This window comes from Anomaloglossus baeobatrachus, chromosome 7 (genome assembly GCF_048569485.1).
Source record: "Anomaloglossus baeobatrachus isolate aAnoBae1 chromosome 7, aAnoBae1.hap1, whole genome shotgun sequence".
NCBI lineage: Eukaryota > Metazoa > Chordata > Amphibia > Anura > Aromobatidae > Anomaloglossus > Anomaloglossus baeobatrachus.
In genome coordinates, this window is record NC_134359.1 from 117,454,630 (window position 1) to 117,476,586 (window position 21,957).

General features: G+C 47.6%; 1 protein-coding gene across 1 annotated transcript in view; it reads left to right on the forward strand.

Moving 5' to 3' along the window:
• The window catches only part of KIAA2012 (KIAA2012 ortholog), a 518,638-nt gene that overhangs the window by 442,160 nt on the left and 54,521 nt on the right, over positions 1-21,957 (forward strand). The window contains exon 18 of the mRNA XM_075318976.1: positions 11,550-11,711. Coding sequence (XP_075175091.1) covers positions 11,550-11,711 — 162 coding nt within the window. The remainder of the gene's footprint in view (positions 1-11,549; positions 11,712-21,957) is intronic.

Sequence of the window (21,957 nt, forward strand, 5' to 3'; positions counted from 1 at the left end):
CACATGAAAAATACATTGAATGAACACAAATTTCCAAGGTATTAGATAATATCTTTAAAGCACTGCAGAATATTTTGATGAATATGTTGGTACTATATAAACAATACAAAAAAAAAAATCAAACTTATGCAAAACATAATAGTAGTTGGTGTACCGTGGTAAGGCTAAATCATTGCTATGCGCTACTCAAAATGCAACATGAACACAAGAGGACAAAAGTATCGCGTGCAAAGTTGTTAAAAATAAGCATAATGGGGAATGTGACAAAAAATGTGGTTAGTAACAAAAATAAAGCATCCACAAGAACAAAGTGACAAAAAAGAGGGAAGATATGAGAAAGTGTAATCCAATACATATATGTAAATATCACTACCCTCCACTCTTCCTGCATCAGGCACAGATCATAGAATGTAAGATATTTAATAATTATCTAAAAGTGTCAAATGCTGGAAAAATCAGAGAACAATGGGTACATGAATTGGTAATACATAACTGACCACAACCCATCTTAACACAACACAAATAATAAATAGATAGAATATACATCCTAAAGTACCAAGTGCAAGACAGCATACAGTAAAGATTCCAAACAGTCACAGAAATCTCCACAAAGGACCTAGGGACACTCAACGCACGTTTCGCTAGGGTTTCTTTTGCTTCATCAGGGAGGATATCTTACATTCTATTCTATTCTATTCTTAGAAAAGACTGAACCCAAGGTGTGTTAAGAAGTCAGTGAAAGGTGGTGGAGGATGTGTCATGGTTTGGGGAATGTTTTCTGCAGCAGGTGTTGGACCTCTCATACAGCTACATGGCAGAGTGAATGCAAGTGTGTATTAGAACCTTCCTCAACAACCCGTGGTTCTTTCTTGCGTTCATTACACAATCAGCCAGCAATTTTCATGCAGGACAATGCCCCCTGTCAAGCAGCAAAACAGGTAAAGCAGTTTCTTGAAACAGAAAACATTAAAATAATGAATGGCCAGACAAGAGTCCTCATCTAAACCCAATAGAAAACCTCTGGGAAATCCTTGGTGACAAAGTGATGGCCAAGAAATCCACAACAGTGACTATGTAAGGGGAATACATGGAATAGCAGAAACTGCTGTGTGAATACTGACTTGAAAAATCCAATAGCTATATGTAAGAGTGAAAATGTGAAAAATGGAATCTGCATTACTGCCATGAACATATGAATCAAGAGAAATTTAGCTACTGAATTGATCAATGCAATAGAGCCCCAACACTACGCCAAAGTATTTCTCTACGTTGGGGTCCCTAGCTTGTGTGTGTCCTCTCATGCAGTTAAAAAACTTACCGTGTATGGGAAGCTGAGACCCAGGCTATTTATGTGTATGATATGGATTGGCAATATGTGTGGTTGGGGAGGGTTCCCAAACGAAAAACTACTAACAATAAGGAATAACGTTTGGAACACCATTCTAAGTCTGAACTGGGTGCAAAAACCTAAAAAAACATCACTATGGGGAGATAAGGTATGCACACCAGTGACTATGTAAGGGGAATACATGGAATAGCAGAAACTGCTGTGTGAATACTGACTTGAAAAATCCAATAGCTATATGTAAGAGTGAAAATGTGAAAAATGGAATCTGCATTACTGCCATGAACATATGAATCAAGAGAAATTTAGCTACTGAATTGATCAATGCAATAGATCCCCAACACTACGCCAAAGTATTTCTCTACGTTGGGGTCCCTAGCTTATGTGTGTCCTCTCATGCAGTTAAAAAACTTACCGTGTATGGGAAGCTGAGACCCAGGCTATTTATGCGTATGATATGGATTGGCAATATGTGTGGTTGGGGAGGGTTCCCAAACGAAAAACTACTAACAATAAGGAATAACGTTTGGAACACCATTCTAAGTCTGAACTGGGTGCAAAAACCTAAAAAAACATCACTATGGGGAGATAAGGTATGCACACCAGTGACTATGTAAGGGGAATACATGGAATAGCAGAAACTGCTGTGTGAATACTGACTTGAAAAATCCAATAGCTATATGTAAGAGTGAAAATGTGAAAAATGGAATCTGCATTACTGCCATGAACATATGAATCAAGAGAAATTTAGCTACTGAATTGATCAATGCAATAGAGCCCCAACACTACGCCAAAGTATTTCTCTACGTTGGGGTCCCTAGCTTATGTGTGTCCTCTCATGCAGTTAAAAAACTTACCGTGTATGGGAAGCTGAGACCCAGGCTATTTATGCGTATGATATGGATTGGCAATATGTGTGGTTGGGGAGGGTTCCCAAACGAAAAACTACTAACAATAAGGAATAACGTTTGGAACACCATTCTAAGTCTGAACTGGGTGCAAAAACCTAAAAAAACATCACTATGGGGAGATAAGGTATGCACACCAGTGACTATGTAAGGGGAATACATGGAATAGCAGAAACTGCTGTGTGAATACTGACTTGAAAAATCCAATAGCTATATGTAAGAGTGAAAATGTGAAAAATGGAATCTGCATTACTGCCATGAACATATGAATCAAGAGAAATTTAGCTACTGTGAGACTGTGATCGGGGTTATCTATGACGGCCGGTATGTCTCGCCCCGGTTGTGCTCACTCCATGATAGAAAGTAAATCCACTCTAGGGTTAATGCTGTTTCCCTACAGGCTGAAGGAAGGGTTAAATGGAAACAGGAACAAGGGCAGGTGTGCCGGGTGTGAGGGAGTGAACAGAACTCCCTGAGTTCTCTGCTGGAGAGGCACATGGATATTGTTGTGGACTTTTGTTTGGACATTAAACCGTGTGCTGTGAACCTTAATGCCTGGATCCCGTGTCTTCTGCTGCGCAGCCGACCGTGCTACCTCACATATGGTGGAGAATCGGCGGGCATGCCAGCCCGGTGAGGTGTAGCATCCATCCCTGGTGACCCGGTAGCACATGTCCTGGATTCGAGTGGCTATACTACAGCCCAAACCCGGTGACGCCATGGAGGTCATACTAAAGCAGCTGGCTCAGGCTAATGCACAGCAACAACAGGCTAATGCACAGCAACAACAGGCTAATGAACAGCAGCAACAGACCAATGCACACCTGCTCCGGGCGTTGGAACGGCAGCAGCAATCCTTGCAAGTGCAGGAAAAAAGGCACCAAGAACAGATGGTTCTCCTGGCCAAGTCGATCCATGCCGGACCGGCAGCAACAACCCCGGGACCGGGTGACGACGGCAGCGTCCGGAAAGCGGTGAGACAAGCGTTGCAAAAGATGACCCCGGGGGATGATGTGGAAGCGTTCCTGGCGGTGTTTGAGCGGGTGGCCGAGCGGGAAAAGCTGCCGACCCCCCAGTGGGCTGAGGTATTGTCGCCCTATCTGACGGGGGAACCCCAAAAAGCGTACCTGGACCTCTGTACCGAGGACGCCATTGACTATGCGACCCTGAAAGGCGAAATACTGGCTCGGTTGGGGGTGAATACCTATGTACGGGCTCAGCGGGTTAATCAGTGGTTCTATGAGGAAGCCAAACCCGTACGCTCTCAGGCCTATGACTTGTTGCATCTTGTAAAAAAGTGGTTGCAGCCTGACACTCTGAGCCCGGCGCAAATGGTGGAAAGGGTAGTAGTGGATCGTTTTGTGCGCACTTTACCCGTCATCATTCAACGGTGGGTAGGACAGGGTGACCCGAGTACCCTGGACCAATTAGTGTCCCTGGTAGAGCGGCATGTGGCTACGCAGGACTTGATACGGGACACTGAGACTTTGCGTAGCGCCCGTCGGTCCGGCCCCTCCAAGCCTAGGGCCAAGGACCCACCGCTGTCAACGGTGCAGGAGTCCGCTACCGTCCCGGCTGAGGCCGCGCCCGCCGTTCCTGAGGTCCGGAAGGTTCTGTACCCTAAACGACAACTTGTCAAGGGGGTTTCCTTCCCTATTAGATGTTGGCGGTGCCAGCGGGTGGGACATATGGAAGCCCAGTGTCCACTGACCACAGAGCCCATGGATTGTGGGGTTACCCGGCGGGGTTCAATGTATGCTCAGGTGGTGTGTACCGCTGACCTGGTCTCCCCAGAGACTGAGCCCCACTTGTGCCAAATACAGGTGAATGGATGTCCGGTTACAGGATTGTTGGATTCCGGAAGCTTAGTGACCCTTGTGCGATCCACCTTGAGGGCTAAAGTAAAGGCCACAGGACGTACCGTGGGGGTGGTTTGCATACATGGGGACCGCCGAGACTATCCCACGGGGATTGTCACCATCACAGCACCTTGCGGTCAGGTGCAACATGAGGTGGGACTTCTTAACACTCTTCCTTATGACGTGATCCTAGGAAGGGATTTGCCCTATTTTTGGACTTTATGGAAGGGACCCCCTAAGTCTCCTCAGATATTGGTCAGTCCGGGACCTGAGCCCTACAATCCTGAATCCGGGACACCTGCCGTAGGGGTCCCCATGATAGGGACAGAATGTGAACCCGATAGGTCGCCCCTAGAGGTATTGGCAGGAGAGGCTGAGACGGTCGATCCCATCCCGGAGTTGGAGGCGTCCCCGGATACGTTTGGGACAGCCCAACTCCAGGACCCTACATTAATACATGCCCGGAGTCGGGTGACAGTAATTGACGGGGTGGCACAGCTGCCCGGTGCCCAGGTAAGGTACCCCCATTTCGCTCTTAAGCAGGATTTACTCTACCGGGTAGATGAAATACGGGGCGTGGGGGTAGAGCAGTTGGTGGTGCCCCAGCCGTATCGCCGGCGGGTCCTCGACTTGGCTCATAAACACCTGATGAGTGGCCACCTAGGGGTCAAGAAAACGCAGGAGCGAATATTGCAAAGGTTCTATTGGCCCGGGGTCTTTGGGGAGGTAAAACGGTTCTGTGAAACCTGCCCGGAGTGTCAGCTTACCGCACCCCTGACCCATTTTCGCAGTCTGTTGGTACCGTTACCCATTATAGAAGTCCCTTTTGAACGGATAGGGATGGATCTGGTGGGGCCCCTCGTAAAGTCCGCTCGAGGGCACCAACTTATCCTAGTGATCGTTGACTATGCCACCCGGTATCCCGAGGCGATACCTCTCAGACATACTGCAGCAAAGCTTATAGCTCGGGAGTTGTTTGCTGTGTTCTGCCGGGTGGGGTTGCCCAAGGAGATCCTTACGGATCAGGGGACCCCATTCATGTCTAAAGTGACCAAAGAGCTATGCCGGCTACTCCAGATCAAGCAATTGCGTACGTCTGTGTATCATCCTCAAACGGACGGTTTAGTCGAGCGTTTCAATAAAACCCTGAAAACCATGCTCAAAAGGGTGATTTCAAAAGACGGGAAAGACTGGGATATGATGCTTCCCTATTTGATGTTTGCCATCCGCGAGGTGCCACAGGCATCCACGGGGTTTTCGCCTTTTGAATTGTTATACGGGCGACATCCCCGGGGATTGTTGGACCTGGCAAAGGACACATGGGAACAAGAGTCCACCCCCCATAAAAGTGTGATTGAACACATTTTAGGTATGCAGAACCGCATAAGCGCGGTCATGCCAATTGTGAAGGAGCATTTACAGGAGGCTCAGGCCGCGCAAAGCGGCCGCTACAATAGACAAGCCACCGTGCGGACCTTTAAACCCGGGGATCGGGTGTTGGTATTAATCCCCACGGCGGAGAGTAAATTCCTGGCTCAGTGGCAAGGCCCCTACGAGATAAAGGAAAGAGTCGGGGTAGTTAACTATAAAGTACTGCAGCCCGGTAGGCGGAAACCTGAACAAATATACCATGTCAACCTATTAAAACCTTGGCAGGAACGGGAAAGCCTGATGGCTGTTTTTTCCCCATCTCCCTCCTCTTCGGGTCGTTCACATCCGGCTCCAGCGACCTCCGGAGAGGACGACCCGGAAGTAAGGATTGGAGAAGCCCTCACCAAGACACAGAGGCGAGAGGCCAGACGGTTGGTTCAGCAGAACCCCGATGTCTTCTCCGAGCTGCCCGGTAGGACCAGTCTGATACGACATGATATTGTCACCGAGCCCCACCTGAAGGTACGCCTGAAGTCATACCGGGTACCGGAGGCTCAACGACAAGCCATATCGGAGGAAGTAAAGACAATGTTACGCCTGGGGGTCATCGAAAAATCCCGGAGTGAATGGGCTAGTCCGATTGTCCTAATACCAAAACCCGATGGCTCCTTAAGGTTCTGCAATGACTTTAGGAGATTGAACGAAATATCCAAGTTCGATCTCTACCCCATGCCCCGGGTGGATGAGCTGATTGATAGGCTGGGACAGGCGCGATATTTTACCACGCTCGACCTGACCAAGGGGTACTGGCAGGTGCCACTGACGGAGTCCGCCAAGGAGAAAACCGCTTTTATTATGCCGGAGGGTCTCTTCCACTATGTTGTCTTGCCTTTTGGGTTACATGGCACTCCGGCCACGTTCCAGAGGTTGATGGACTTGGTGCTGGAACCCCACCAGGCGTATGCATCAGCGTACCTGGATGACATCATTATTTACAGCTCCGATTGGCAGACCCACTTGGAACAGGTACAAGCGGTGGTGGATGCGCTTCGAACAGCCGGATTGACAGCCAATCCCAAGAAATGTGCATTGGGACTCACGGAAGCCCGCTACTTGGGCTACGTGATAGGCCAAGGAGTGATTAAGCCCCAAATTAACAAGGTTGAGGCGATCCAGAAGTGGCCTAGACCCCTGACCACGAAGCAGGTTAGGGCCTTCCTGGGTATCGTGGGGTACTACAGGAGGTTTGTAAAGGATTTTGCGGGACTATCAGCCCCCTTGACGGACCTTCTCAAAGGCAAGAAGTCCGTCATGGTGCGCTGGACTCCGCAGGCCGAGGACTCCTTCCGGGCCCTGAAGGGGGTCCTGTGCGGACAGCCCGTTCTTGTACATCCTGATTTCCGGAAGGAGTTCGTAGTACAGACTGACGCCTCGGAGGTCGGCCTAGGGGCAGTGCTGTCTCAGGTGGTTCAGGGGGAGGAACACCCCGTCACCTTCTTAAGTAGGAAGCTCACCCCTCCCGAGCGGAATTATAGCGTAGTGGAGAAGGAGTGCCTGGCGATCAAGTGGGCCTTGGAGTCCCTACGCTATTACCTGCTGGGACGGCAGTTTCGCTTGGTGACGGATCACTCTCCACTGGTCTGGATGAGGTCCGCCAAGGAACGGAATGCCCGGGTTACCCGGTGGTTCCTTTCTCTGCAGAACTTCCGGTTTACGGTTGAACATAGGGCCGGTAGGTTGCAGGGCAACGCCGATGCCTTGTCCCGCGGCCCGTGTTTGATGGCAGGAGTTCAACCCCGCACGCTTGAACTGAGGGGGGGGTATGTGAGACTGTGACCGGGGTTATCTATGACGGCCGGTATGTCTCGCCCCGGTTGTGCTCACTCCATGATAGAAAGTAAATCCACTCTAGGGTTAATGCTGTTTCCCTACAGGCTGAAGGAAGGGTTAAATGAAACAGGAACAAGGGCAGGTGTGCCGGGTGTGAGGGAGTGAACAGAACTCCCTGAGTTCTCTGCTGGAGAGGCACATGTATATTGTTGTGGACTTTTGTTTGGACATTAAACCGTGTGCTGTGAACCTTAATGCCTGGATCCCGTGTCTTCTGCTGCGCAGCCGACCGTGCTACCTCACACTACTGAATTGATCAATGCAATAGAGCCCCAACACTACGCCAAAGTATTTCTCTACGTTGGGGTCCCTAGCTTATGTGTGTCCTCTCATGCAGTTAAAAAACTTACCGTGTATGGGAAGCTGACACCCAGGCTATTTATGCGTATGATATGGATTGGCAATATGTGTGGTTGGGGAGGGTTCCCAAACGAAAAACTACTAACAATAAGGAATAACGTTTGGAACACCATTCTAAGTCTGAACTGGGTGCAAAAACCTAAAAAAACATCACTATGGGGAGATAAGGTATGCACACCAGTGACTATGTAAGGGGAATACATGGAATAGCAGAAACTGCTGTGTGAATACTGACTTGAAAAATCCAATAGCTATATGTAAGAGTGAAAATGTGAAAAATGGAATCTGCATTACTGCCATGAACATATGAATCAAGAGAAATTTAGCTACTGAATTGATCAATGCAATAGAGCCCCAACACTACGCCAAAGTATTTCTCTACGTTGGGGTCCCTAGCTTATGTGTGTCCTCTCATGCAGTTAAAAAACTTACCGTGTACTTACCCTCCCCAACCACACATATTGCCAATCCATATCATACGCATAAATAGCCTGGGTCTCAGCTTCCCATACACGGTAAGTTTTTTAACTGCATGAGAGGACACACATAAGCTAGGGACCCCAACGTAGAGAAATACTTTGGAGTAGTGTTGGGGCTCTATTGCATTGATCAATTCAGTAGCTAAATTTCTCTTGATTCATATGTTCATGGCAGTAATGCAGATTCCATTTTTCACATTGTCACTCTTACATATAGCTATTGGATTTTTTAAGTCAGTATTCACACAGCAGTTTCTGCTATTCCATGTATTCCCCTTACATAGTCACTGGTGTGCATACCTTTTCTCCCTATAGCAGTCATGGCCAACCTTTTACAGGCCGAGTGCCCAAACTGTAGCCCTAAACCCATTTTTTTTTCCGAAGTGCCAACCAATCCTATTATGTAAATAATTGATTGTAACCTTACCTTTGCCGTCTTCTCTTCTCTTCAGCAGGGGGCATCACACTCATGCATGCTTACCACACATTGAAGCTCAGCCCTTTCCAGCCCTTTCCAGACACAGCAGTTGGATTGATCCCTCTGGAAAAAAATTGCAGCATATTAGACAGAGATTTTAGCATGGAATGCAATCAGATGTCACCCTGTAATCCACATCTACATTTCAAACTCTGAACATCCTGAAATCCCATAAAGACGTACGAGTTGCTCCCCCTTCATTGTGTAGTTATGTCCCCCTTCCTGGGCCAATTCCTGGTAAACATGTCCCCCATCCGGATATATATTTCCTACATTCTGGTATATTTGTCCCCATCATGGCCCCATCCTGGTAAATGTACCCCATTCCTGGTAAATGTCCTCCACTGTGGTAAATGTACCCCATCCTGGTAAATGTACCCCATCATTGTAAATGTATCCCATCCTGGCATGTTCCCCCATGCTGTTAAATGAACCCATCCTGGTAAATGTACCTCATCCAGGCATGTTCCCTTATCCTGGTAAATGTCCCCTTTCCTGGTAAATGTCCCCTTTCCTGGTAAATGTACCCCATCCTGATAAATGTCACCCTTCCTGCTAAATGTTCCCCATCCTGGCATTTGTCCTCATCCTGGCATGTTCATGTACCCCCATCCTGGCATGTTCATGTACCCCCATCCTGGCATATTTCCCCCCACCCTTTCATGTTTCCCTCCATCCTTGCAGTAATGTCTCTCCCCATCCTTGCAGTCATGTCTCTCCCCATCCTTGCAGCCATGTTTCCCCCCATCCTTGCAGCCATGTTTCCCCCCATCCTTGCTGTCATGCCTCTCCCCATCATTGCAGTCATGTTTCCCCCCATCCTTGCAGCCATGTTTTCCCCCATCCTTGCAGCCATGTTTCCCCCCATCCTTGCAGTCATGTCTCTCCCCATCCTTGCAGCCATATTTCCCCCCATCCTTGCAGTCATGTTTCCCCCCATCCTTGCAGTCATGTTTCCCCCCATCCTTGCAGTCATGTTTCCCCCATCCTTGCAGCCATGTTTACCCCCATCCTTGCAGCCATGTTTACCCCCATCCTTGCAGCCATGTTTCCCCCCATCTTTGCATGTTTCCCCATCTTTGCACGTTTCCCCCATCCTTGCAGCCATGTATGCCCCGTGCTCTGTTTGATCCCGTGCTCTGTTTGTTTGCACCGTGCTCTATTTTCCCCGTGCTCTGTTTGTTTGCCCCGTGCTCTGTATGTTTGCCTCGTGCTCTGTATGTTTGCCCCGTGCGCTCCATGTTTCCCCCGTGTGCTCCATGTTTGCCACGTGCTGGCTCTGTCCCCCACACCTTGGCACAGCCGCGCACAGCTTAAAAATAAAAAAAAAAAACTCACATTGCAGCAGCCGCTCCATCGCTGCGTCCTCGGTTAGTTCAGTTTCCGCGTGGCCACAAGACGCCGGCGCAGCGCCTACTGACGCTCCTCCGTCTCCTAGGCATCAGGCCTGCGGCCCAGGAGAGGAAGCGTGTCAGAAGGAGGAGAAATGTCTCCTCTGCTCCAACACCACTTTGCACTGTCGGCGCGACCACACCGACAGTGCAAAGTGGCTGAATATGGCGACAGCGTGCGTGCCAGCAAAAAGGGCTCTGCGTGCCCAGTCTGGCACGCGTGCCATAGGTTCGCCATCACTGCCCTATAGTGATTTTTTTTAGGTTTTTGCACCCAGTTCAGACTTAGAATGGTGTTCCAAACGTTATTCCTTATTGTTAGTAGTTTTTTGTTTGGGAACCCTCCCCAACCACACATATTGCCAATCCATATCATACGCATAAATAGCCTGGGTCTCAGCTTCCCATACACGGTAAGTTTTTTAACTGCATGAGAGGACACACATAAGCTAGGGACCCCAACGTAGAGAAATACTTTGGCGTAGTGTTGGGGCTCTATTGCATTGATCAATTCAGTAGCTAAATTTCTCTTGATTCATATGTTCATGGCAGTAATGCAGATTCCATTTTTCACATTGTCACACTTACATATGGCTATTGGACTTTTCAAGTCAGTATTCACACAGCAGTTTCTGCTATTCCATGTATTCCCCTTACATAGTCACTGGTGTGCATACCTTATCTCCCCATAGTGATGTTTTTTTAGGTTTTTGCACCCAGTTCAGACTTAGAATGGTGTTCCAAACGTTATTCCTTATTGTAAGAAATCCACAACAGTCAAAGAACTGTGGAAGAGACTGAAAGAAGAGTGGACCAAAATCACACCAGAGCAGTGTGAGAGACTAGTGACGTCCTGTGGCCGGAGATGTGCTGAAGTCATTCAAAGCAAAGGCCTGTACATGTCCTACTGATTGGTGACTGTTGTTACCTTCAGAACATTTGCCTATAATCTTTCTCTGTGCTACAGTCATTGTTCTCTAATTATGACCACCATTTTTTGGGCAAAATTACGGTTTAATGTTGATAAACTAGTGGCATGGAGTACCCCTTACAAAAAAACCTTCAAATGTTGATCAATGTGGATTATATTATTTCTGAAAAAAAAACAAGTGATCATACATTGTTCTCTAATTTTTATCTCCAGTGTATTTGTCTGGCCCAGGTCCTAAATATCCTAAATATCTACTCTGACCCAGCACATTTAAAGACAATGTGCTGGCCCAGCTGATAGCTGCCACTCTGCTACCCAGCTCAGCCTGCCCCTAGCTATGGGCCACAAGATATTGTTTTGGAGGCCACATAGGGCCTGCGGGTTGCATTTTTTTTTTTTTGAGACCCATGATTTAGGGCAAACTTTTGAATTGTGGAAATATAACATTAAATACATTATAATGTTTTATTTTTAATGAATGTTAAAAACTATTTACAAGTTATACTTCTGTCATCAGTATTCTGCATTTTTACTCAGATGGCACAAACATCAGACCAAAACCAATAGAGATGCAATCACATAAAGAAAAAACATCTGGGCAGGAGACAATTAGGTTACAAGACAGTGGAGACATTAATCCTCCAGCTCCATCTACTGTTCAGAATCAGGACAACAGCAAGTCTGTACAAGGCATGAAAGGTATGGATATAGTAGCAGTGATGGATTCAGTTTAGCACATATTATTTGCAATAATGTAATTTTTATTTTATTTAATTTGCAAAAATATTTTAATATGGAGCTTTAATAATCATAAGAAAATCTCTACATAGTTTATTAGCGGATCATAGTTCTTAATTATGTTTTCAACAAATTTGTGCAGACCTTACATTCCATGTGTGTCTAGAATATAAGTTTTAAAGTTATCCCCTGTCTACTTGATGGGAGATACATTACTTTTTGCAGGGGTCCAGTACTGGATTCAGCTTTCTCCTGCAGTGCCATAGAAAATGTATAGCGCACCATTGCACATTTATTTGGTCTCTGGTCCTTTCAAACACGGCTCTGCAGGGTCCTGTTCAGAGATCAGTGGAAGTACCCTTTGGCACAAACCCTGTAACGTAAACATTTTGGTACTAATCTATACAGAGAGCTGATTGACCCCAGAACTGCCGGCGCCTGCACTTCCGGGGTCACAGGCGCGCCAATCAGCTCCTTCCTCTGTGCTGCGTCCAATGCTGTGTGGATTTCACATGCAGAGCTCACAGCAGGACGCCGCAGAGGACGCCGCAATGGAAGCCGGTGTCAGAAGAGGATACTCACGTGAGCCAGGAAGATGACAGCGGGCCCTGGAGCAGGTAAGTGCTCGCAGAGCTGAAGATTCATAAGGAGCGTGGGGGTGTCTCTAATGCAGACTGGAGATCTGCGCATGTGGTGGGGGGAGAGAGGCTGATATTGGGGGAGACTTGGGGGAAGAGAAGCTGATACTGGGGGAGGCTGGGAGGAGAGAGTCTGATGCTGGGGGAGGCTGATGCTGGGGGAGGCTAGGAGGGGGGAGGCTGATGCTGGGGGAGGCTAGGAGGGGGGGCTGATGCTGGGGGAGGCTGACGCTGGGGGAGGCTGAGAGGAGGGAGGCTGAGGCTGATGCTGGGGGAGGCTGGGAGGAGAGAGGCTGATGCTGGGGGAGGCTGATGCTGGGAGAGGCTGGGAGGGGGGAGGCTGATGCTGGGGGAGACTGGGAGGGGGGAGGCCGGGAGGAGAGAGAATGATGCTGGGGGAGGCTGGGAGAAGAGAGGCTGATGCTGGGGGCAGAGAGGCTGATGCTGGGGGCAGAGAGGCTGATGCTGGGGGAAGCTGGGGAGAGAGGCTGATGCTGGGGGAAGCTGGGGGAGAGAGGCTGATGCTGGGGAAAGCTGGGAGAGAGAGGCTGAAACTGGGGGAGGCTGGGGGGAGAGAGGCTGATGTTGGGGGACGCTGGGGGGAGAGAGGTTGATGCTGGGGGGGCTGGGGAAGAGAGGCTGATGCTGGGGGAGAGGCTGCTGCTGAAGGCGGGGGAGAGAGGCTGCTGCTGGGGGAATGGGAGAGAGGGGCCAATGCTAGAGACAGAGGACAAGGGTTAAGGGATAGTGCAATGACAAAATCGATGGGGGGAGTGTAAGGACTCAGAATGAGAGGGGGGCAGCATTGGGAGCTCATTATGGAGAAGGGGCAGCATGTGTGGGCTCAGTATGGAGTGGAGCAATGTAGGGGAGTCAATATCAAGAGTGGGGTAGTGTGTGTGTGTGGGGGGGTGTCTCAGCATAAGCGTTAGTGTGGTGGTCTTAGTATGATGAAGCATTAGGCAGCATTAGGAGCTCATGGAGAGGGGCAGCATGCATGGGACATTGTGAGGAGGGGGCAGCATGCATGGGACATTGTGAGGAGGGGGCAGCATGCATGGGACATTGTGAGGAGGGGGCAGCATGCATGGGACATTGTGAGGAGGTGGAAGCATGCATGGGACATTGTGAGGGGAGGGCAGCATGCATGGGACACTGTGAGGAGGGGGCAGCATGCATGGGACACTGTGAGGAGGGGGCAGCACGCATGGGACATTGTGAGGAGGGGGCAGCATGCATGGGACATTGTGAGGAGGGATCAGCATGCATGGGACATTGTGAGAAGGGGGCAGCATGCATGGGACATTGTGAGGAGGGGGCAGCATGCATGGGACATTGTGAGGAGGGATCAGCATGCATGGGACATTGTGAGAAGGGGGCAGCACGCATGGGACATTGTGAGGAGGGGGCAGCATGCATGGGACATTGTGAGGAGGGATCAGCATGCATGGGACATTGTGAGAAGGGGGCAGCATGCATGGAACACTGTGAGGAGGGAGCAGCATGCATGGGACATTGTGAGGAGGGGGCAGCACGCATGGGACATTGTGAGGAGGGAGCAGCATGCATGAGACACTGTGAGGAGGGGGCAGCACGCATGGGACATTGTGAGGAGGGGGCAGCATGCATGGGACATTGTGAGAAGGGGGCAGCATGCATGGGACACTGTGAGGAGGGGGCAGCATGCATGGGACACTGTGAGGAGGGGGCAGCATGCATGGGACATTGTGAGGAGGGGGCAGCATGCATGGGAAACTGTGAGGAGGGAGCAGCATGCATGGGACATTGTGAGGAGGGGGCAGCATGCATGGGACATTGTGAGGAGGGAGCAGCATGCATGGGACACTGTGAGGAGGGAGCAGCATGCATGGGACATTGTGAGGAGGGGGCAGCATGCATGGGACATTGTGAGGAGGGAGCAGCATGCATGGGACACTGAGGAGGGGGAAGCATGCATGGGACATTGTGAGGAGGGGCAACATGCATAGGACATTGGGAGGAGGGAGCAGCATGCATGGGACATTATGAGGAGGGAGCAGCATGCATGGGACACTGAGGAGGGGGAAGCATGCATGGGACATTGTGAGGAGGGGGCAGCATGCATAGGACATTGGGAGGAGGGGGCAGCATGCATGGGACATTGTGAGGAGGGGGCAGCATGCATAGGACATTGGGAGGAGGGAGCAGCATGCATGGGACATTGTGAGGAGGGGGAAGCATGCATGGGACACTGTGAGGAGGGGGCAGCATGCATGGGACACTGTGAGGAGGGAGCAGCATGCATGGGACATTGTGAGGAGGGGGCAGCATGCATGGGACATTGTGAGGAGGGGGCAGCATGCATGGGACATTGTGAGGAGGGGGCAGCATGCATGAGACATTGTGAGGAGGGAGCAGCATGCATGGGACATTGGGAGGAGGGGGCAGCATGCATGGGACACTGTGAGGAGGGGGCAGCATGCATGGGACACTGTGAGGAGGGAGCAGCATGCATGGGACATTGTGAGGAGGGGGCAGCATGCATGGGACATTGTGAGGAGGGGGCAGCATGCATGGGACATTGTGAGGAGGGGGCAGCATGCATGAGACATTGTGAGGAGGGAGCAGCATGCATGGGACATTGGGAGGAGGGGGCAGCATGCATAGGACATTGGGAGGAGGGGGCAGCATGCATGGGACATTGGGAGGAGGGGGCAGCATGCATGGGACATTGTGAGGAGGGGGCAGCATGCATGGGGCACTGTGAGGAGGGGGCAGCATGCATGGGACATTGTGAGGAGGGGGCAGCATGCATGGGAAACTGTGAGGAGGGGCAAGCATGCATGGGACATTGTGAGGAGGGGGCAGCATGCATGGGACATTGTGAGGAGGGAGCAGCATGCATGGGACACTGAGGAGGGGGAAGCATGCATGGGACATTGGGAGGAGGGGGCAGCATGCATAGGACCTTGTGAGGAGGGGGCAGCATGCATGGGACATTGTGAGGAGGGGGCAGCATGCATGGGACATTGTGAGGAGGGGGCAGCATACATGGGACATTGTGAGGAGGGGGCAGCATGCATGGGACATTGTGAGGAGGGGGCAGCATGCATGGGACATTGTGAGGAGGGGGCAGCATGCATGGGACATTGTGAGGAGGGGGCAACATGATGTGAGGTCAATGTGCAGATCATATTTCAGAATTGAGGGAGGTGTGGTGGGTATAATTTATAAGGGAGGGCAGTGTGTAGTTTATTAGGGGCAGTGTGACAGTCACAGTATATAAGTGGGGACGGTGTGGTGGGAATATTTTATACTCATGCTATGTTTTGATGTGCCTGTGGTGATCCCCATTGGAGGGGGGGGGGGTTAGTGCCCTTCGTTTCTCATTGATACTTTTTCTAGTGTTTTACAGAGTAGATCTGCCTTAAACAGATGTCGTGTGCGAAAACTCATAGTGTTGTCACTAAGGGGCGCAACCACTTAAAGTGCCTAAGGCAGCACGAAGGCAAAATACAGCCCTGGCTATACATGAAACGCTGGTAGAGTTGTCTCCTTGGCTATTCTCCAACAGGTTCTGTCCTCTATTCCAGGTTTAGCATTTATGCGCTATTGATATCTTTATAAAAAAAAAGGGTCCGTGGAGCCTCTGTTAGGAATCTCGACATAGAAAATAGCCAGATATCCCTCCGGGAAGGACCTAGCCAAGGAGTGGCTCTTTTTAGGAGACCACCATAACCACCATATTAAGTGGCCCTTTTAGTCAATATCCAACTCTTTGACGAGTTTAAAGATATGACAAGGGAAATACCAAGGCCAGGTATCCATCCACAGACAGCTGTTTCGGGGTATTGCCCCTCATCAGTGTGGAGTACGATTCTGGCTAGGTGGGAGCAATGCCTAGTAGACCAACAAAACAATCACTGATCTCGGGGAGACCAGCCAGAGAAAACACTGCCGGCAGCCAACAAAGGCACTCAAGACAGTGAAATCCTAGGTGCATTGGGGGCAATTGAGCGCCTTTCTTGGCTGCCGGCAGTGTTTTCTCTGGCTGGTCTCACCGAGATCAGTGATTGTTTTGTCCTATTGATATCTTTAGCACATTTTGGCTTTTGGTGTGCCACATCTGGGAGGTGTTTGTAACGATTTCTTTTGTTACAATATGTCAGGCTGCACTTTTGCAGGCAATTGCATAGCACTATTCCTGATTTTTTATGCCTATATAATCTGCGTATTGTTCTTCTCCCGTTACCGATTTTACTTCCCTTTTCTTTATTGTGTACTATGAATTGCCCTTAAATTATTACCTACATGCTTTTTTATTTGAACAATGTCTGGATATAGTGGACCCAGAAAATATAAAACTATTGATTGCCATAATAAATTGTAATTTTTATTGAGAATACATTAAAATCAAAATTTAAACTACAGTAACGTTACCAAACAAAGGGACATGGATTAAACAACCGCACCACAATATTGGTCAGTTATTAAATGTATAGATAAGACTATATAAAATTTCATAAGCAGTAATGTGCAGACAATATATAATTTGGATTTGATGCAGGAATATGGTGTGTAAATTTAATCACCAATCTCTTGGCAAAAAAATACACTTTTCTGTCAGGAGATGCAGGTCTGTGAACTCATTTTACCTGTGGTGAGGTCACCTGAGGTCAGTATACCTGCGGTCACAGGTGGGATCCTCCAGCTGTGACCGCAAATAAACTGAGTGCTGTCACCGCTCATCGCTGCGGCTCAGTCACATCTAAAAGCTGCTATTTTTAGGCTGGGGAGGCCCAATAACCATGGTCCTCCGCAGCCTAATAATACCATCCCCAGCTGTCGGCCTTATTATAGCTGAATATCAAAATTGGGCAGGGACCACACACCGTTATTTAAAATGATTTATTTAAATAAATTTTAAAAAAAGCTGTATGGGTGTCCCTCTTATTTTGATACACAGCTAAGGTAAGCACACACAGCTGGGTGCTGCAGTGTGGGTACCCGTATGCTTTATTTGTGCTGGGTATAATATGGGGGGACCCTACACCAATTTTTTTATTTATTGTAAACCACAATAGGGACACACACAGCGTGTGCGATTGCAAGCAGCCAGACATGCAGGGTTGGAGTGCGGTCTGACTGCAACCAATCACAGATGCCAGGACTGCTGTTGTGCGGGGGAAGCAGTGCATATGCATGAGGTTAATGAGCGGCTCTGGAAGTAGAATTACAGCCGTTTGGAGACTGGTACGTATAAGGCGCCTGTTCTAATCCCCTATCCCTTTCTACCACCATTTTAAAGAGCATGATTCGGGTAACCATAGACTTATATTGGGATTGGCGTCTGGCCAGATAGCCAGAATCAATTCTGGGCCTAAACCGGGTGTTTTTTTAAAAATCTTGTTGGAGCCACCGATCCCGGATGTCTGTGGGTTCACTCATCACTAGTCCAGGCCCTTTTGAAGTTTATCAGTGACCATTTGGATGATCCAGAGGAGGCATGGGAGAAGGTCATGTTGTCAGATGAGACCAAAAGAGATCATTTTGGCATCAACTCCACTCACTGGGTTTGGAGGAAGATGAAGGATGACTACTACCCCAAGAACACCATCCCAACCATGAAGCATGGGGGTGGAAACATCATACTTTAGGGCTGCTTTTCTGCAAAAGGGACAGGACAACTGCACCATATTGAAGGGAAGATGGATGGGGTCATGTATTGAGAGCCAACATTATTTTAGCCAACAACCTCCTTCCCTTAGTAAGAGCACTGAAGATGCGTCTTAGCTGGATCTTCCAGCATGACAATGACCTGAAACACACTGCCAGGGCAACTAAGGAGTGGCTCTATAAGAAGCATTCTAAGGTCCTGAAATGACCTAGCCAGTCTCCAGACCTGAAACCAATAGACAATCTTTGGAGGGACCTGAAACTCAGTGTTACTCAGCCACAGCTCCGAAACCTGAAAAGTCTGGAGAAGATGTGTATGGAAGAGTGGGCCAAAATCCCTGCTGCAGTGTGTGCAAACCTGGTCAAGAACTACAAAAAAACTCTGAACGCTGTAATTGCAAACAAATGTTTCTGTACCAAATATTAAATTCTGTTTTTCTATAGTATCAAATACTTATTTTGTGCAATAAAATGCAAATTAATTATTTAAAAAAAATCATACAATGTAATTTTCTGTCACAGTTGAAGTGTATCTACAATAAAAAGATAAAATAACTTGCAAAAACGCACCGTATCAAATACTTAGCTTCCTCACTGTGTTGTGGAAGATGCATGGTAATGATTGTACTGCTGTGTGCAAAAAAAGAAAATATAAATATTGTAGCTATTGAACTATGCCCTGAATATGGTTGCAAAATCACTTACCAATAGGGGAGAGCAAGCCTAATAATTATGTTAATGAAATATGACAATATATACTGTATGTCTAACGCTGTTAGTAGCAAGCTATAATCGAGTTATCAATCTCATATAAACAATTTACCCTCCATCCCGACGTATATTTTGTCCTGCTTCTTCAGAAGCAAGTAATAGGTGTGGGCAAAATGAATATCCCACCTGAAACCAGATAAAAATGGGAGAATTTGACTCAATCTTTGCATTGTATGTCTCTGTGTTCCACACTACGCATGGAGAACAGAAAGAGGAGAACTGTCTGAGAACCAAAATTGTTGAAAAATATCAACAATCTCAAGGTTATAAGTCTATCTCCAGAGTTCTTGATTTTTCTTTGTCCATGGTGCGTAACATAATCAAGAAGTTTACAACCCATGGCATTGTAGCTTATCTACCTGGACATGGAAAGCAGAGAAAAATTGATGAAAGGTTGCAATGCAGGATAGTCCGCATGGTGGAAAAGCAGCTCCAATCAAGTTCCAAAGAAATTCAAGCTGTCCTGCAGGCTCAGGGTACATATTTTTCAGAATGAACTATCTGTCGACATTTGAATTAAATAAAACACTATGGCTGGAGACCCAGGAGAATCCCTTTTGCTGAAACAGAGACATAAAAAAAATAACTAGCCTGCAGTTTGCCAAAATGTACATGAGCAAGCCAAAATCCTTCTGGGAAAGCATATTGTGGACAGATGAGACCAAGATTGAGCTTTTTGGTAAAGCACATCATTCTACTGTTTACTGAAAACGGAATGAGGCCTACAAACAAAAGAACACAATGTAGCATGCGTATAAAAAAACAGCTTTTAATGTATCATTTCTTGTAATGCCATGGTCTGGCTGGATATTTTACTTTTGGATACATTAAAAGCTGTTTTTTATACGCATGCTACATTGGTTTTCCAGCATCGCCGGAATTGTACTGTTTTTCTTGGGACTTCAAATATGATGCCCCCTTGTGAAAGAAGAGTGGTCAAAAATTCCAGGTGAGAGGTGTAAGAAGTTTGTTGATGTTATAGGAGGTCATTGATTGCAGTTATTTATTCCAAAGGCTGTGCACCAAATATTAAGTTGAGGGCGCCAACAATTTTGTTCAGCCCATTTTTGAAGTTTTGTGTGAAATTATGTCCAATTTGTCTTTTTTCCAGTGTACTTTTTTGTATTGTTCCATTACACACAAATGAAATAAACGTGCATAACAAAACGTGTAATTGTAATAATTTTCTATGAGAAATACTTCATTTTGTGGAAGAATTTCAAGGGTACTAACACTTTCAGCCATTATTGTATTAAAGGAGTTGTCTGGTGTAAAATGGCATGTCTGCAGTCACTCTTTGTGACTGCAAACTTGTGAATACTCAAATTGTGCACACTGTGCACTGTGAGGATTCTCTGGAGTAAGAGCCAGGAATGGCGGTCACGTGGCCGCAAGTTTGCGATATCCATTCTTCTGGCCAGAATCCGACAAGATGGGTGCAACCTCACTCAATGCAGGCGTCATAGAGTGATTTCAGACTAGTCATTTTAGACTTGACAACTCCTTTAAGGAGTTTAAATGATATGTAATTTAATTATTTCCATAGCACTGCAAACCTGCCATGCTGAATGGTTTTGCAGTCATTTGGAATATAAAGGATACAGATATCTTTGGCAGCATTTTGTGTCAACTAAATGCATGTTTTTTTGCTAAAAAAAAAAATAATTTTCCAATAGAGTTCCATTAGAAATATTAGCCAGTTTAGCTCCTATGTATCACTGTAAGCAGACTGCAGACTGCAGAGTAAAAGCACCACTCCAGAGTTTTTTGTTTTCTTTACAGTGCTGGGCCGCTCGAGTGCGGCACTCCCTCAATAACTGGCCTCCATTTGTGGGTGCATGTCTGTGTAGGGTGCATGGCACTTACTTGCTCCTGGAGGACACAGACCATTTTTCTGTTCACACTTGCAGGGGCTGCCAGACAGAGTTCACATCACACCAGGCTCTCTTTAATAAAACAGTCTTTACTTTTGTTTATCGGTTGCATAGCAGACAAGTTGTTCAACGTTCTTCCTCTCTGACTGGGATATTCCTTCCCTTCAGGATAACCATATAAATGCAGTGGCAGCCCCTCTTCCGTCTAAAAGCTCCCACTATGGGTGCAGTGACTGCTCCGACGTTCCCAGGCTACTGAATAAGCAGCGTCAGCCTCTCCTTTCTTCATGAAAACCCTCAAAGTGTTTCACATGAGTCTGCCACACCCCAGGATCGTCCAGTTTTCCTCAATCCAACTCTCCGTCTGCGTCACCAACTGGCGGCTTCACTAGTCCCTGCCGGGATGAGCTTCCAGCTCCAGACCTTTCAGAGTTGGCCTCATGATTTCAGGACCGACCCCGGCACCGAGGCTAGATGGCGACATTCCTATACGCCTAGCAAACCCATAACTTGATTAATACATCCTACTACACATTGCTAAGATATTATCTCACAGTATAGACTTGAAATACGCAGCATAACCATAATCTACATCACAGGGTTTGACCACCTTATACACTAGAGTGGTGCTTCTAAGATTCCTGCTCCCAGTCTTATACTCAAGCATCTTCGCCGTTTATCAGAGCTACTTCGGTCCTGCAGCGCTTTATTGTGACTAACTCCTGACTAGCCAGAAATCAGAACTAAAGTCACAAGCTGTCAATGTAACTCTATGAGAGCAACAATGAGGCTCTCATAGACTTACAGTGAGTTGTGACCTCTGGCATGCTCCATGCTGCCGGCAAGTCACAAACCTCAGAAGACCAACCAGAGCGACACCAATAACAGATGAAGGGGGCAGGGGAGTTAAAATAAAAGTACCACTCCAGCTGTGAAATAATAAAAACGGTGGTGGTGCTTTAATAGTGTATCTGAGCTTGTCTGAAGGCAGAGTTTGTACGCCCTCTTCTGAACAATCTTCCAAGCTGATTTATGACCACAACAAGGTTCAACATTCATCTGGTCATACATCAGCTTAGAAGGTTGCTCAGGAGATTTGGGATAAGAGTTACGGACCTTGCTGTCAGAACAAGCTTGGAAAGAATTCATTCTGCAGCATGATATGTACTGTGATACTCAGTAAGAGAGTAAACGGCTATAAGAGCCAACTTTTTATTGACACTCTAAGGAAAATATTCTTTTTAGCTAAAAACTGTAAATTTTGAAATA